The sequence below is a fragment of the Corythoichthys intestinalis genome, chromosome 14, assembly GCF_030265065.1.
Source record: "Corythoichthys intestinalis isolate RoL2023-P3 chromosome 14, ASM3026506v1, whole genome shotgun sequence".
Lineage (NCBI taxonomy): Eukaryota > Metazoa > Chordata > Actinopteri > Syngnathiformes > Syngnathidae > Corythoichthys > Corythoichthys intestinalis.
In genome coordinates, this window is record NC_080408.1 from 42413562 (window position 1) to 42430320 (window position 16759).

Consider the following 16759-nt stretch of genomic DNA (forward strand, 5'->3'; position numbering starts at 1 on the left):
CCAAAACACTTTTTTCTCCCCAACACCAGAGGGTGCTGCAGCACACCCAGGACCCCACTTCCCGCGCCACTGTGCACAGTACAGTATTCTCCAAAATATTAGCGTTATTGGGTTACAATTTGAATTTAAAATCCAATTCCGTTGTTAGTCCTGTATCATTTTCTTTTTATTTCTGTCATCATGTATGTTGTCAATTATCTTAGCAACTGTGTCGACAGAGTAAGATTTTAATTGCAGGGGGAAAACATGTTCATATGATTGCTACTTTGACTAAATACTAGTATATATTGTATGTCAATTATATTGCATAAATGTTATATGTCTCATTCTTTTTTTAAAGCATACAATACATGAAATTGTGAAATGTTTTTTCTTTTATTGGCAAGGCATACAGTTAAAGTTGAAAGGAGGGCACAAAAACCCATGGTTAGACAACAGATTGGATTGTCAAAGCAGTGGTAATCAATTCATACATTAAGAAGATTCACAACTAAAATGACCATTTTTGGCCCATCATCTTCACCGTGGATGAACAATAATGTGGAAGATCCACTGTGCAATGACATCGATGACGACAGTACAAGGAGAAATGTTTCAGAAAACCGTGAAGTAAATCGGCCACACAACTATTTTCATACCAACAAATCATGGAAATGAGTCATTTTGTGTATGTTGTAGAGGAGAAAAAAACAGTAGCATTTATCCTATCCCATATGTCCTTCTGAAAAATCATACTAGAAATGAGAACTTATGTCTACTTTTTCTTTGTGTCTCAGGTAATAAGGAAATAATAAATAAACTGTACATGGAGCAATTTGAGGAAAATGTACAAGACAAAACGGCTGAATTCTTGTGCGAGTTACCATGCTGTTCATTAGACCTTAAATTTTCAAGGCATCCTGTAGTGTTGGTCTGTCTGTTGTGCTGTTAATTATGACAGAAAGCATTGCACGTTTTCCTCCAGCATCTTGGGTAGTACATGAAAGACAATCCCAAGTTTGAAAATAAGGCATGAAAAACAAAACGAGAAAAACACGTGACAAATTGATACACTGAACGGGAGTGATTTGTGCTAAAACAGAATCTATAGTGGTCTTTATACTGTTCATATCTTGGAGTCAAACTTGTGCATCAAATACAGCCAAGAAAAAACACCATCTGTCCCAAAATCCAATCTTTGTCAGCTGTAGTAGTGTAGCACTGTGCTCAACTACCAAAGAGCCCATAAAATAGTCACATTTGACACATAATGGAAGTATACAATTGTAAATTGTACTATACAAAGTGCTTTGGTTTTTTATTCGCATATACAAGTCCACCCTGTCATTCGCTCACACATAGAAAAACACAACACCGCTTTAAGACAATATCAGTTACAGTTTGAAGAGAAGTTGAAGGAGAGACGCTGGGGTCCAATTGGCACATGAGGTGCTACAATCAACCAACTTTATCAGTTTGGCGCTGGTGGAAAGTAGCCTGTGGCATAATGGAAACTACAGTACGGTTTGTGTCACGCTTGCCTGGCACTTGTTTTGTCATTGACTTATGTGATGGAGAGCAACGTATTGATTAACAAGAGGGGAAAAGCCTCACCTTTTTTTGTTTACAGTTAAAAAGATGCATCCTGTGTATTGTGAAAACAATTTCAGGATATAAACGCACCTGGTTTTTAAGGTAACAATGTTTAGTGTTGCATTTTAAGTCTAAAGCCTCCATGTGCTCGTGGTTTGAATCAAAGCCCTTTCAAATCACAATGAGGGCTAATAGTCATGAACAACAAAATGAAACTAAAGTGCTCGACTTGAAGGCAAACTGATAAAATGGGTGCCTACATAGTAATAATGACAAGTGAATTCAAATAAAAAACATGTTTGAATAGGAACAAAGCAAAAACTTATCTGATATTTTAAAATGGGGGAAACCTACACTTGAACCCATTTGAATGTTTTGCCCATGCATGTCATGCAAATAATTGGATTCTGAGATTGGGAGCTACTTTTTAACACTAGATGGCGGCATTTACAAAGAACAAACTTACTTGCCAAATTTGTCTACCCAGGGCCTTCAGAATCATTGGTGCTAACCCAATTAACTTGCACTATTAGCTAAAAAAACTGCAACTGGTTTTCTAAAGCGACAGACAACACCTTTATCACGTGCATTCCAGAAGAATGATAAGAAAAATAAACCCCACAGAATTAGATTTTTTCCCTGATGTATAATAGTGGAGAGAAATGTATTGTAGTTCCAGGAAGTGGCAGACAGATATTTCATCAATGCCGGTAGTATTTCAGCACATCAAATGCCCTTCCTCATGACATCAGTAATACCCATCAACCTATGCACCTGTGTTCAAATAAGTGTGAATGTGCGTGGGTATAACTGACATCAAAAAATGGCTGCGCTCATGACCGTGTCCTTTTATGTGTTTAAACATTGTATTCTCCATGATCAGAGGTCTAAGGAATTCACAATTTATTTGCTTAAAGGGATCCACGGATAGAAAGACTTGTAGTTCCTCAAAGATAAACGTTATTATGAGTTAAAATAATTTGATATTGAAACCCCTCTTGATGCTTTTGTTTTTATACAATTTGTAAAATTAGTTTAACTAGTAATTCGCTATTGTTGTTGACATCGCAGGGCGGTGACGTCACATAGTTACGCTGCCGGGGTTCCAGCGTATGACTCTGGCGACATAAACATGTCATCTGTTCAACCCTTTCAATTTGAACCCGAGAGTTAATTAATGAGCATGACAGCACTATCGATATTTCACAAAACAAGCAGCAAGATCAAAATGAACAGGAAAGACGGGATGAGACGAGACGAGAGTAGGAAAAAAAAAAGACAGTGTCTGCCAAAATGTGCTACAAGTCCTACACGGCAAATTTGAAACCCAAAGTACTACCGTCCGCTTTCAGCTTTTTTTGTTTAGATGCATACAGACAAAACATACTAAAGATGCCTTAAGAAAATACTTAAACGTAGTAATATCAAATAAGGGTGGTTTAAATAAGGTACGTGACTTACGTGGTGAACAGATCAACAATCTGCTTTGAAGCTCCCACAAGAAAACACTATGCTTAACAGTATGAGAGAGAAACACATGCAAAAAGTATTTTGAGGCAATGGAAAGGTAATAAAAGACTCCATAAAAATACAAAGAGTAAGTACTCGCCGCTTTTAAACGATAAGCGCATGTGTTGGACGTCTAGCCACATAGAAGGAATTGCAGTAACCCTGTAGTATTCGTCAAGTGACAGTGACAATCTACGTCATCACCCTGAGCGTCCATTGCGCGCTTAAAACATGGTGCGCTCCATAGGTCGAAACATCAAAACAATCAATGGCAATATTTTATGTGTTTCTAATAATATATTTTAGTAAAGAGAACAATTGTGGCTTATAAGAGCCTACAAGTCTTTAAGTCCGCGGTTCCCTTTAAATACTTGGAGCAACCGTCTTTCACATGAAGGTCCTTTATACTAGGTGTTGTCTGTCTCTTTAACTTATTGGCTGCCACTGACAGTGATAGATGTCCCATCCATTTTGACTGGGAGAGGCAGGTAGCCCTCCCTGTCAAACTGTCAAAATGGATAGGACGTCTATCGTCGCCAATGGCAGTGAAACATAACCATTCACTGCAAGACATTTTAAAGCAAAGATCCTCAGCAACGAATAAATATTTTTTCCCCATGTCATTCACCACTTCCTTACCATCATTACAAAAAATGTAAAAAGAGGAAGACAAGGCTAGAATTTCTTGGCACATAGTCTCTGCAGAAATAGCCACAGTGTGTCTGACTGACAGAACAGAAATGACCGTTCAGACAACATCAGTTTTTCTGTCTTTAGTGCAAGCGCGTACTTCAACCGCAGACCTCCGTGCAGCACCTCATCGCAGGCTCATTTGTGCGGACCAAAAGTGGAGTGAAAGTGGATGAGGCACTGAAATCAAGATGAAAAATAAACAAAAAAAAGGGCAGAGAACTCGTTGGGATGAATGCTATGTGTCCAGTCTAAGATCCGAACTCGTTTCTGTGGCTCTTTCTGGTGCCGTTTTATCGGAGTCTGCGGAAAACGTCCTTGTTGCCTCAACAGAGGTGGTTTTAGGGAGTAAGTGAGCAGATATGGCACCTAATCCTTTGCCAGGATCAGTTCTGGAAGCTTCAGTCCCTCGACTGTCCTCTTCCTCCTCAGGCAGGCTCTCCGCATCAGATTCGCCTTCCTCCTCCAAGGTGAGCTCGAACTGGAATTTGTCAGCCGACGCCGTGCCTGTATTAAAACCCGAAGCTTCCCCGCCGTCGTCCTCTAGTCCTGAGCCTTCGGGATTGGGTGAAGGACTTCGGGGGATCATGCTCTGGTACCACTCTCTGTTATCCTCCAAGGTGTCAAGGATTTCTTGCGCATCGGGGTGAACGAGGTCGGCCCACGTCTCCCAGAGAGGATGAACGATGTAATCAATAAAACCCACCTGAAACGTGAACACCAGAAGAGAGGGTCCTTTAGTTTCTTTGACTTTTTCACCATTTTCTCAGACTGCTGGTCTCAAAGCACAAACCAGATTTATTGCCAAATCCGATTTTTTTTTTATAACCGTTCAGACTACCGTTTTCTACAGTAGTCCTAAATGGCTACGTTCAGACTACAGATCTAATTACAAAAATACAATTTTTCTTGCCATAACTGATCCGAAACATGCTAAAAAAGAGCCTAGCATATTAAACATGGGGGATATTTCTTAAAACCCTCAAGCAGTGAAAGTAGCTGGACAATTGTACTAATGCCAAAGAATATGTCCTCCATGTTTGTTGGGATTTGACTTCATCAATGGTGGCCGGAATTCCAACTTGGGGGCAATAGACAGTTCAGAAAAATGTGGTCCATATTGGATTTAGAGCCACATACAAAAGTGACCTGGATCAGATTCAGAGGTGGGTAGTAATGCCTTACATCTACTCCGTACTTGAGTAATTTTTTGAGAAAAGTGTATTCCTAAGAGTACTTTTACTAGGCCATACTTTTTACTTTTACTTGAGTAGATTTGGGAAGAAAAAAAACGCTACTCTGACTCCACTACTTTGGGCTAAATTTTTTCCCTCTTTTTTCTACATAATAGATTTATTATTTATTTTGCCAGCAAAGCTAAGAGTAAACTCTACCAATTTCACCAATGAAACGTCGCAACAATAATCCCATGGCTCCATTATACCAATCAAACGCAAGCTTGCCATTGTACGATCATGCCTGCCTGTTCAATCACGTGGCGTCTTTAAAGCATCTTAAAAAATGAAGTATTTGACATAGAGCACTGCCCTCAAAATGACTCCAAAGCGTGGGTTTTAACTTCTCTCCCAGTTTTTATTTGGCACCGATTGACCACGGAAAACCGGAGATACTGTATGATCCTTTTAATTTCATAATAGTAACTATGAAGGAACTCGTCACCAGTGTTGTTAGTCATACTTTTGAAAAGTAATTCATTACAGTTACAAATTACTTCTCCTAAAAAGTAATTGTATTAGTAACTCAGTTACCTGAATGTAAACGTAATTAGTTACTGGGCAAAGTAGCTGGTGTTACCTTTCATGTTTTTTTTTTTTTTCATCCCAAACAAAAAAAAACATTGTAACCTTTGCTAGGTTTGGAAGTCATTTAATGTTTTGAATCAACTGTTAAAGTTGTTAAAATTGCCCCCGTTATTGCATTAATTCCCTTTTGTCTATTTTTGACATGTGAAAGTTTTAAAACTGTTTAAACATTTAAAGATAGATTCAACTCAAGAATTTGCTGATTTAGGAGTATTTTAGATTAAAAATTACTTAGGTTCGCTAGGAAGGCTCTCTACAACAGAGCCTTCCTGAGGGAGGTCTACTGCTTTAAGATGGCGGCTGTTTACTAACACCGGTGAGTCGATCATTTTGCATCTAGTTCTCTATAAATGTGCTAAAGTAGCCGTGTCTGTTATTTTGCATCTAGTTACATATACATAGGATATCTACCTTAGCATCATGTGGGCGTAGTTTGTAGGCTATCGGCTACAGTCAGGTATTATTGGAGCCACCTAGCATCGCATTTGCAACGGCACCACCTAACCCTAACTCCCGTCCCTCCTCCCCACTCCCGCTTTGCTGTCTCGTCTCCGTGAGTCCGTGTCTCTTACAGACTTTTCTCGCCTCATTCAAACAATGTAGTAATACTTAGTAACGCACGCATTTACGTCCTCAGTAACGGTAACAGCGTTGCCAAGATGAGTAAACTAATTAATTAGATTACTCACTACTGGAAAAAATAACGCCATTAGTAATGCCGTTATTATCTAACACTGTTATTAACAACACTGCAAATCACTATTCAAACTGGGAACTATTTTCTCCACCATAGGGCACTCATGCTCTTTGGACGAATAATGCATCATTTCTGCCATTTTTTTTTTCTCTCACCGGAATGTATTTCTTTGGCTTAATGTGGTTATGTAACGTAACAGTTCAAAGAGATAACGTTGTGCTGGGAAAAAAAAAAACAATACCATTGTTAAAAAAAAAAAGTTACTCACAATGTTACTCATTACTTGAGTATTCTTTTCATCAAATACTTTTTTTTTTACTTGTACTTGAGTACATGTTTTGGATATCTACTTTTAGTTTTACTTCAGTAATATTATTTTGAAGTAACGCTACTCTTACTTGAGTAAAATCTTTGGCTACTCTACCCACCTCTGATCAGATTTAAAAATATCAGATTGCATTTGACTTGGCTCGTTTGGACTGTCATGAAAGGATCTCCCTCAAGTCACTTCTAGGCCATAATATTGGTCTGAGTTTAGTCTACGACATCACACATATTCCTGGTGCCCAAAAACTGATTTTCATACAATTGCACCACTAGTAAACAAATTGTTTGTCATTAAGAGGTTTCGAACGATGGCCATTTGGCTATGGCCACAGGCTATTCCTGTCAATTAACGCTACAAAAAGCTCTTTGGCTCCAAATCACTGGTGTGATTGATGATGGGAACACATTCTACCTGGTTCTTCTCAATGGAGGCATTGTGTTTGTCGCACATCGGGCTGATCTCCATGCCCTTGTCCCGCTCCCTGTCCCCTTGAGTGAAGAACTCCACCATGATCCGATCAGTCCACTGCCGGTACAACTCTAGTGGTTTGGTGGGGTTACTCAAGTCCGCGCAGTGCACCATGTTCTGAAGGACCTGCAATAATACGGTTGATGTGTTAAACAATTGCCGGATTTGAATTTATTGCGAGTGATCCTACTCTTACCTGAATGCGGTCAGAGTAATTATCCAAAAGCAGAACTCCTAAACTGGTGACCTTCTTGGTCTCCACCATTGTTTTTAGGTCTGCCAGTAGGTTCATGTGTTTGGACATATCAGTGGCGAGCACCTGTTTTCACAACAATCACATCAAATATGTCAGGCTTTATCGTTCAAAGGTGATTTTGAGTGAACTCACCATGTCAATGACCAACTTGCGCAGCGAGTGCCTCTGTTTTTTGCTGAGGTTTTGGAAAATGTCACAGTTGTCCTCTTGTAGAAGTTTAAAGCCAACAGCCAGGTGGTGATTCTCCAACACGGATGAGTCGTTGTACATCAATGCCAGCTCAGAATCTGAGGAATAAAAGAGTGTTTAAGGTGGTGTTAAATATACAAAATTGCACAGATTTTGCCTGATGAACTCACTGGTGTTGATGAGAAATTGATTGGAAACACCAGGGTGATCCACATCATGGATAGCGCTTGCAAAGAGAGCGGCGAGGATCTCCAGATCGGTGAAGACGGCCTTTATTAACGGACATGAGAACATCAATGAATACTTATGTTACACAGCTTTCGATGGTGAAAGACTTCCTCTCCATTTGGACTGGGAGGCCCTCCTACTCCAAATGGATTGGACTTCTATCGCGTCTAGTCTATATTCATGTACCTCCAGTGCAGGAGTCGAAAGCAGCACATGGGTGGACTGGACGACGTCGGCGGCGTGGATGTTGTTATGGTACGCCACGTCGGCGTGGTAGTGATCTTCCAAAGTCATCATGAAGGTGATGAAAGTGTCTACTGGAATCTTGAAAGACTTGAGCAGGTCGCGCTCCTGAGATAGAAAGTCAAGATCAATCCCGTCAAACATGAAAGCGTGGTTTGACGAATCGAGAACTAATCGAATATCAAACTAATCACCAACCATTGACATTGACCTCAAAATTGGACAAATCTTATTCTAGCTTCTAAATATTAAATACTGTCTCATTTATTTAAAATTGTTTGTGGGACATAAAAAAAAATCCAGTTCTTTAGGTAACAGCAGTAGAACATGGGTTACAGCCAGTTTCCTCTAAAATGGTGCATCACTGCCATCGAGGCTTGAAAAAACTTAATGAAACATAACAGATTAAATAAGTTAAAACAGGGGTATCCAAACTGGTGTTCTGCAATTCCTACACAGCAAGAAGTCCTACACAGTGCACTGTGCGCTTGTGCACGCATGCGCACATCGGTTAAAAGTACTTACTATTTTTGTTTCCATTGAGTCATTTATTACCTTTTCATTGCCTCAAAATACTTTTTGCATGTGTCTCCCTCTCATACTTTTAAGCATTGTTTTTTCCTTGTTGTAGCTTTAAAACAGAGTGTTGACCACATTAGTCATGCAGCATGTTTAAACCACCTTTATTTGATATTGCTACTACAGTAACGTATTTTCCTAAGGAATCTTTTTAGTACGTTCCTCCTGTATGCATCTAAACAAAACAAGCTAAAAGCGCACGGTAGTACTTTGGGTGTCAAATTCGCTTCTAGTAAGACGTTACATTTTGGCAAAACACTGATACTCAAGGGCCGCTGCTGGTCCTGGTTTTTGTTCCTACCAATCAAACACAGACAGATTAACCAATGAAGTTTCTGCTAAAACAAGCAGCACCTGACTGCAATCAACTGATTACACTTGTAAAACACCAGATTGGTGAATCCCCCTATGTCCCCCTATGTGGAATAGTTTGGACACCCCTGAGTTACAAACTTACTAACAAAGCACCAATTCCTAAATCAAGGTGGCACTTTATGTTCATTCATTGACATGTTTCATATTGGCGTAGCTTACCTGGAAAATGGTGTACATGGTGACCGTGAGTGGACGATTTCCAGAGTACTCGGCGACCTTAAACACGTCAACTCCCCATCTATTAATGTCCTCCAATTCCTGAATGCAAGCACACACAGAAATTCTAGAAGTGATGCACTGGGACTCAAGCATTTCAGAATTGCTATGGTGAACCTCGTACCTTGGCTAGAAGACTCTCTTGGGTGCCGCTGACCCCAAAACGAGGGATGGTGGAGGGCGCCAGGCTGGGGCTGTGAGTTGGCTTCTTCACACCGCTGATCTGGGACATGGGTCGCTTCTTCTTCTCCTCTTTGGTGGGGGGAGCCATGATGTCCATGTCATGTTGCTTCTCTGTCAGATGGTGTCAGACAAGTCAGATCGCTCTCATATTCAAACGGGTAAACCATGATGCAAATTTTAGGTCAATTTACCAAGGAAGGTGCTGGAGATGAACTCCGAGACCTGGTTCCCTGAGCGGCTGGTCTCCGACAGCTGGGTGAGTTCTCGGTTCAGCATCCTCTTGAACTGGACAAAGCGGAAGGAATCAATCCATCAGCTGGCAGTGAATGATTATTTTGAATGCCATCGATGATGATAGACGTCCGATACATTTAGACTGGGATCACTTATCAATTACTATCAAACTTGCAGGACATGTTTGGAATAGGAAATGGAAGAGGTGATTACATTTTGGGGTAATGAGGTCAAAGGTCACAGAGGTTGGCATGTCTGTATGTGTTCGACATAACTCACAAACATTCAAAGGGATTATCATCAAACTTGCAGGATGTTTTTAATATGAAACGGAAGAGATGATTACACTTTGAGGTAATGAGATCCTCGGTAAAAGTGGTATTAAAAGGAATTTTGTGATAAATGCGACAACGGATTATCAAATTTGAGTCAAATTTGGAAGGCAGATGATATGAAGAGAAAAGGTCAAAGAGTTCAGAAATATGGTGATAAAATATAGGTGTAAGTCTGCTCTCTCAGAGTGCTCCACTAGTTTAAATTTAAATATTTTGGAAAGGGTCGTTTAGCACACGTACAGCTTTTGTCACATTTTTGTCTAGTAGTGGCTGCTGAAATGTTTGCAATGTCAAATATTTGCCATGGGTATAGCCATCATTTAAGAAGATTTGTTGAGGACTAAGAACTGAATAGCCCAAGGGTAACAATGGCATGGCATACAGCAGGGCACAATTAAAGGTTGAGAAACACTGCTATAGATCAATATGCAGTCATAGCAACAAAATCCATCACTAAACTGAAAAAAAAAAAAAAATATATATATATATATATATATATATATATATATATTAAAAAAAGTCAAATCCAAAATGCTCCTGACAACCCTTAAAATCAGCTCTTTACTCACAAAAACAGCAACCTGAATACCCTCCTCACACTCATTCATCAGTCAAGCACTCCTTACCTGAATGAACATCCTCGACTCCGAGATGAAAAGATCCACTTCTGGCATTTCAGCGCAAAATCAAGCATGGAAGCAAGAATAAAATTGCAAGAGCTGAGCTTTGTGGTTATCCTTTGCTGCTGCCCTGTGCTTCTTTCTTAAACACAAGCAACCGCATGCGTACTCCACCGGCAGCCCAATCGGGAAAGCCTCGATCGATACAAGCGGAGGAGCGGGAGAGCTGGAAGTACATGTGTGGGAATGTGGTGGTCCACCTGCCTTCCCCACTCTGCCTCATTCACTCAATTCCAGCTCGCTCTCGTGTGTGTAAACAGAGGGAGAAGGAGCTACTCTAATCCACGCCTCCCTCCAAAAAACGGCTAAGAATAGCAACCAATCCGGCAAGTTCTGCAGCAGAAGCCGGGAGAACCGCGGCGCTCCCATTGGAGGAAAGCTACACAAAGTGGGAGGGGCTCAGCGTGTTGAAGCTGGAGCACCATGTGCACCAAAGTTTGAAGATGATATGAAGAAAAATGATGAAAGAGAATCAAGAGGGGAGGGGTGGCAGTTCATTCATGAAGCCAAAAATAAAGAGTACATCACGAACTGCAATCATGTGGGAACATTGACCATCATGAGCATCATCTACGGGAAAGGGTTCATACTTTATTATTCTGACACAGCAATTAAAAAAAGATGCCATTTCAGCAAACTAACCTTTTTTTAACCATTGGTCACTGGACAACTCACCTGATTCAGTTATGACTGACAGTTGAGATATTGTCTCACACTGTTGTGGACATACCCACAGCATTTGATGGATTTTTCACAATTTTGAACCCGCAAAGGCTTAAATATTTTGAAATTTCACTTGATGAAACCTGTAGGAACCCCGTATTAGCGTCATAGTTTGTCTTTTGATGCTATTATGTCATTTTATACAATTTTTATAAATATAACTAAATCATGATTTTTGCACTGAAAATTTAGAGAAAATTAGTAACTCAAATGGAAATCACACATAGATTTTTAAAAATCTAAAATAGCTCAAACTGCCAGCCTCTCCCAGTTCAAATGGATTGGACGTCTATTTCCGCCAATGGCAACGAAACAAGATGAAATTGCTTGAAGCAGAAACAATGTTTCACACGTGCCTTCCAGTGTTCTAAAGTCAGCATAGATAATTCTCCTTCAATGACTTATTCTGCTCATTGACTCATCTGCAGAACTACAAGGCTTCCCTCCCACAGAACCCGGGACGGCGCCACGTGAGCTTTACGTTTCCGGACAGACAATGTACAGTACGCAGCAATATACGATATATTAGAGTAGCACTTATGTGCGTGATGCTATGAAAAGCACGTGTACATCGAGTGGGCTGTCTTATCGTGAAATCACGCGACCGTTGGGTTTCAGTCTGGGAAGAGCGCAAGGAGAGAAGAGGAGAGGGATGCAAGGGGGTTGGGAGGATGTAAGTAAGGATGGATGGATGGAGGGGATGCCGTGCATCCTCATTCACATTTTTCAACACGAGTGGGGGGAAGGGAGTGTCTTGTCTCTATTTGCATGCATGAAAACTCTCACACCCATTCATGAAGGAAGTCTTTTACTCAATGGTGGGGGGATTAGATTTTCATGGGACCCTTGATGGATGCTCATGTAGTTTGGTGAAGTCAACTGTGACTGTTATATGCTGTGGCTGTTACAATCAATAGAATTTGGCTTTTGATTGCTAAGTTCTAAGAACAACCTTTAAAAAAAGACACCAACCAAAATTGATCTAACAATACCTATATGTATATGGCGGAAAATATGGACAAGACTGAAAAAGCAGTTTCTGCTGTTGCACCCGTCTTTAAAATAAAGTGCTGTATTTTAAGCCAAAAGAACTGTTGTGTTTGATAAAACAATATGTCTATATGCTGCAATAGCAGATTCATGGCGCATTAAGCCCCCGAACTATTTTTATTTTGTCCGTTTTACTCTGGAAACCCCTCTTTACAGACATCGCGCAACTGCTTTTGTTTCAACCAAGCCATAAAAAGAAGGTAATAAATTATATTTATTATTCTAAATGTCTGTCATTTTTAGCTTAGAATCATTAATAGAGGTCTAATATTTCATTAAAAAAAAAAAAAAAAAAAAAAAACTACTTTAAAAGATTATTCACTCGCATATTTTAAACTTTTAAACAAATTACGTCTCAATGAAAAAAATGGGATCTGTAAATAAGTCACGGATATCTACCTCATAAATACTGCTTAATTGTATTTTTTTGTTGTTGTTACTGTCGCATTTTCGATCCGACAGTAACCAATCGATCCAATCCAATCCAAAGGATGTTTCCAGAATTGGAGGGCATTTCACGTCCAACACTTCACATTTAAATCTTCTTGTATTATTTATTTCATTCTGTCCGAAACCACGAGAACACTTGTTTAATAAACATTATATTTCAAATACTGTTTTGATGAACTCTGTTAGCATCGTGTTGTTACTCTTACTTCAAAAAAGTAATTAGTTATAGTTACAAATTACTTCTCCCAAAAAGTATTTGAGTTAGTAACTCGTTACCTCATTGTTAAAGTAATTAGTTACTCAGCAAAGTAACTGATGTTACTTTTATATTAACTGATTGAATTGAACTCATTTTTTTCATTCAAACAAAAATCACATAGGTCACACTTTTTACATAAAAAAAAAGTATATATATATATATATATACATATATACACACAGTGGGGCAAAAAGGTATTTAGTCAACCACTAACTTGAAAATATTAGAGAGGCCTGTAATTGTCAACATGGGTAAACCTCAACCATGAGAGACAGAATGTGGTTAAAAAAAAAAAAAAAAACAGAAAATCACATTGTTTGATTTTTAAAGAATTTATTTGCAAATCATGGTGGAAAATAAGTATTTGGTCAATACCAAAAGTTCATCTCAGTACTTTGTTATGTACCCTTTGTTGGCAATAACGGAGGCCAAACGTTTTCTGTAACTCTTCACAAGCTTTTCACACACTGTTGCTGGTATTTTGGCCCATTCCTCCACGCAAATCTCCTCTAGAGCAGTGATGTTTTGAGGCTGTCGTTGGGCAACATGGACTTTCAACTCCCTCCGCAGATTTTCTATGGGGTTGAGATCCAGAGACTGGCTAGGCCACTCCAGGACCTTGAAATGCTTCTTACGAAGCCACTCCTTTGTTGCCCTGGCTGTGTGTTTGGGATCATTGTCTTGCTGAAAGACCCAGCCACGTCTTATCTTCAATGCCCTTGCTGACGGAAGGAGATTTTCACTCAAAATCTCTCGATACATGGCCACATTTATTCTTTCCTTTACACGGATCAGTCGTCCTGGTCCCTTTGCAGAAAAACAGCCCCAAAGCATGATGTTTCCACCCCCATGCTTCACAGAGGGTATGGTACAATTCCGTATTCTTTTTCCTCCAAAAACGAGAACCTGTTTTTCTAACAAAAAGTTCTATTTTGGTTTCATCTGACCATAACACATTCTCCCAGTCCTCTTCTGGATCATCCAAATGCTCTCCAGCGAACCACAGACGGGCCCGGACTTGTACTTTCTTCAGCAGGGGGACACGTCTGGCAGTGCAGGATTTGAGTCCCTGGCGGCACATTGTATTACTGATAGTAGCCGTTGTTACTGTGGTCCCAGCTCTCTGTAGGTCATTCACTAGGTCCCCTCGTGTGGTTCTGTGATTTTTGCTCTCCGTTCTTGTTATCATTTTGACGCCACGGGGGGAGGAGGGAGTTGAAAGTCCGTGTTGCCCAACGACAGCCCCAAAACATCACTGCTCTTGCGGAGATCTGCGTGGAGGAATGGGCCAAAATACCAGCAACAGTGTGTGAAGCTTTTGAAGAGTTACAGAAAACGTTTGACCTCCGTTATTGCCAACAAAGGGTACATAACAAAGTTAATATTGTAAACTTAAAATATGTTCAAACTACTAAACAGAAATTTACTTAAAATATTGAATTCAAACTACATAACTATTGTATTAAAAGGTTGACATATAAGACCAATTTACTTAAAATATTGGGAGATAACTGATATACATATACCAGGGGTCGCGTTAACCGGATATTTTCCGTTGTTGACCGGTTTTTTAAAACGGTGACGGAAAAAACTGAAGTCCGTCCGTGATTTTGACAGGTTGCAATTCACACCCCAGACCACAGGGTGGCGAGTTAGCATTTTAATTAGCTATTGTCTCTTTTAATGCATGACGTCGTTGGCTCTTCTGTCAGAATATTGTAGCGTCGGCGGCACCGTGATTGACACATCAACGCGAGGTTCTTATTGGTGCACCCGGTGTGCCAGCGCGTCATCCAATTGATGGACAAGATTGCCGCCTGTGTATAGACCCCAATCACATGACGTCACAACTCCGCCCCCCTGACTGGAGCCGCCATATTGTGTGTCAGCTCGTCATGTTTACACATTACCGCTACGTACATGCCTCCTATTATGGCGTGTTTTTCTGCTCGTTAATATTAATAATCAAAATGGTGAAGGCATGTGTGGCGGTTGGTTGCTGTAACAGAGAAGATAGATGGAGAGACTTGAAGTTCTACCGTATTCTGAGAGACCCGAAGATGAGAGCGAAGATGAGATGCTGTAATTCGACAAGAAATCTGGGCACCAAACGATCACCACAGACTATGTAGTAGTCATTTTATATCTGGTAAGATGCATTTAATATATATTTAGAAGATTTTAGGCTGACAACCACAATTAAGATCATTTTGTGACGTTGGTGATTGGGGTATATATCGTTGCCTCTTTTTCTTTGGGGGCGGAGTTGTTGGCGGTAAGCAGAGTAAAAAGGGATAAAAATACCACGACTTCCGTGTCTAATTTTTCGCCGCCAAGCAAGCGTTACAATATTAATTAAAAATGAATGAAAACTAAATACAATTGAATATGTCATCATTATCATTTTAAAAATTTAAGTGACGGGTAAAAATAGACTATGGCCGGATTTTTATGACCCTGTCAGTCAAAATGACAGACAACGAAAATGTCTAGCGCAACCTCTGACATATACATACATTTTTTAAAGAGTGTAACATTTGCAACCCTGTTACCTGCAAAACTGTTACTATATTGTAAACATCAAATAAATAATGCAATAATCATTGATCGGTTTGCTGGGCTAGCCAAGCTTTTGTTAGTTTCTGACCAATTATTGATGAATAGGTAGCATAAACTCAAAGTCAAATGGACTAAAGTGATATTTTCCCAAGAACTTTGAATCCTAAACGTCCTCCATTTCAGCAACGGCCCACGTGGCGTGAAATATTAATGATAGAGTTACCTTGTTGGAGGCCATCTCGCTGACAGAATGCCGCGTTTTCAGGGTCTCCAGTTGTTCCAGACACCAGTCCAGCTCATCCAGAGTCTCTATGGCTAGTTGCTGGTGCGGTTCCTCTGTAGCAGTACAACACAGTAACATTATTGTTCCAGAATATTTCCATTTACTGTAAATAACTATAACTGACCTGCCAGACTGGCATTGCACATGGACGGCGGGTTGCTGCCAGATGATCGGGTCCTGCGGACACAAATCATCCTTTTAGTTCACAAGATTTCGATCACATGCAAGTTTGTAAAGAAGCACCGACTTGCTCGCGGGCCGATCTTGCTGCCCAGTTATGACAGCAAAGTTAGTCCGGACAGTCCTCAGGCTGGCGAGGACCTGCGAAATTAATCAGCAGCACGTTTGTTTTTCATTTTATTCATGTTGAACCAGAGGATATTAGGTGTCTATAATCTTGGTGATGGTAAGGACTGACCTGTGCAAATGGTGTGACAATCATGTCTTCTGTGTGTCTAAATGAGAGGACAGAACAACAAAAATGAGATAAATAAATACAAGATGTCCAATTTGTTTTGACTGAGAGGGTTAACAGTGAATGATTCATTATGTTTTAGTGCCACTGATAATGATAGACGTCCAAACCAGTTCAACTGGGAGGGTCTGGCAGCGGTTTGGACATCTATCGTTGTCCATGGCAGCCGATTATTCAACCAAATAGTGTCGGACAACTACAATTTGTCTTACTGTTTGCCGTCAAGAGACATTGTATGAATTCCAAGTGTAAATGGCGTCAGGAGTAAAAAATGGCATTGTTTAAAACACATGGTGACACAAAAAATGTACTCACTCTTAGAATAGCTTTTATTCATATACAGTGGACCCCTTGC

At 40.1% G+C, this 16759-nt stretch overlaps 1 protein-coding gene across 7 annotated transcripts in view; it reads right to left on the reverse strand.

Annotated features, from left to right (window-relative positions):
- Nucleotides 1–371: 371 nt before the first annotated feature.
- The window catches only part of pde4ca (phosphodiesterase 4C, cAMP-specific a), a 146455-nt gene continuing 130067 nt past the window's right edge, over nucleotides 372–16759 (reverse strand). For 6 of the 7 annotated variants that reach the window (XM_057856428.1, XM_057856430.1, XM_057856429.1 and 3 more), the window contains 13 exons: nucleotides 16348–16384; nucleotides 16177–16250; nucleotides 16054–16106; nucleotides 15870–15982; nucleotides 9548–9641; nucleotides 9298–9467; nucleotides 9117–9215; nucleotides 7947–8111; nucleotides 7703–7802; nucleotides 7476–7630; nucleotides 7284–7406; nucleotides 7031–7213; nucleotides 372–4477 (listed from right to left, as the gene is read on the reverse strand). In XM_057856428.1, coding sequence (XP_057712411.1) covers nucleotides 4010–4477; nucleotides 7031–7213; nucleotides 7284–7406; nucleotides 7476–7630; nucleotides 7703–7802; nucleotides 7947–8111; nucleotides 9117–9215; nucleotides 9298–9467; nucleotides 9548–9641; nucleotides 15870–15982; nucleotides 16054–16106; nucleotides 16177–16250; nucleotides 16348–16384 — 1834 coding nt within the window. In that variant the 3' untranslated portion in view covers nucleotides 372–4009. Of the gene's footprint in view, nucleotides 4478–7030; nucleotides 7214–7283; nucleotides 7407–7475; nucleotides 7631–7702; nucleotides 7803–7946; nucleotides 8112–9116; nucleotides 9216–9297; nucleotides 9468–9547; nucleotides 9642–10551; nucleotides 12281–15869; nucleotides 15983–16053; nucleotides 16107–16176; nucleotides 16251–16347; nucleotides 16385–16759 lie in introns of those variants that run through there. The other variant, XM_057856434.1, reaches the window with a different exon arrangement.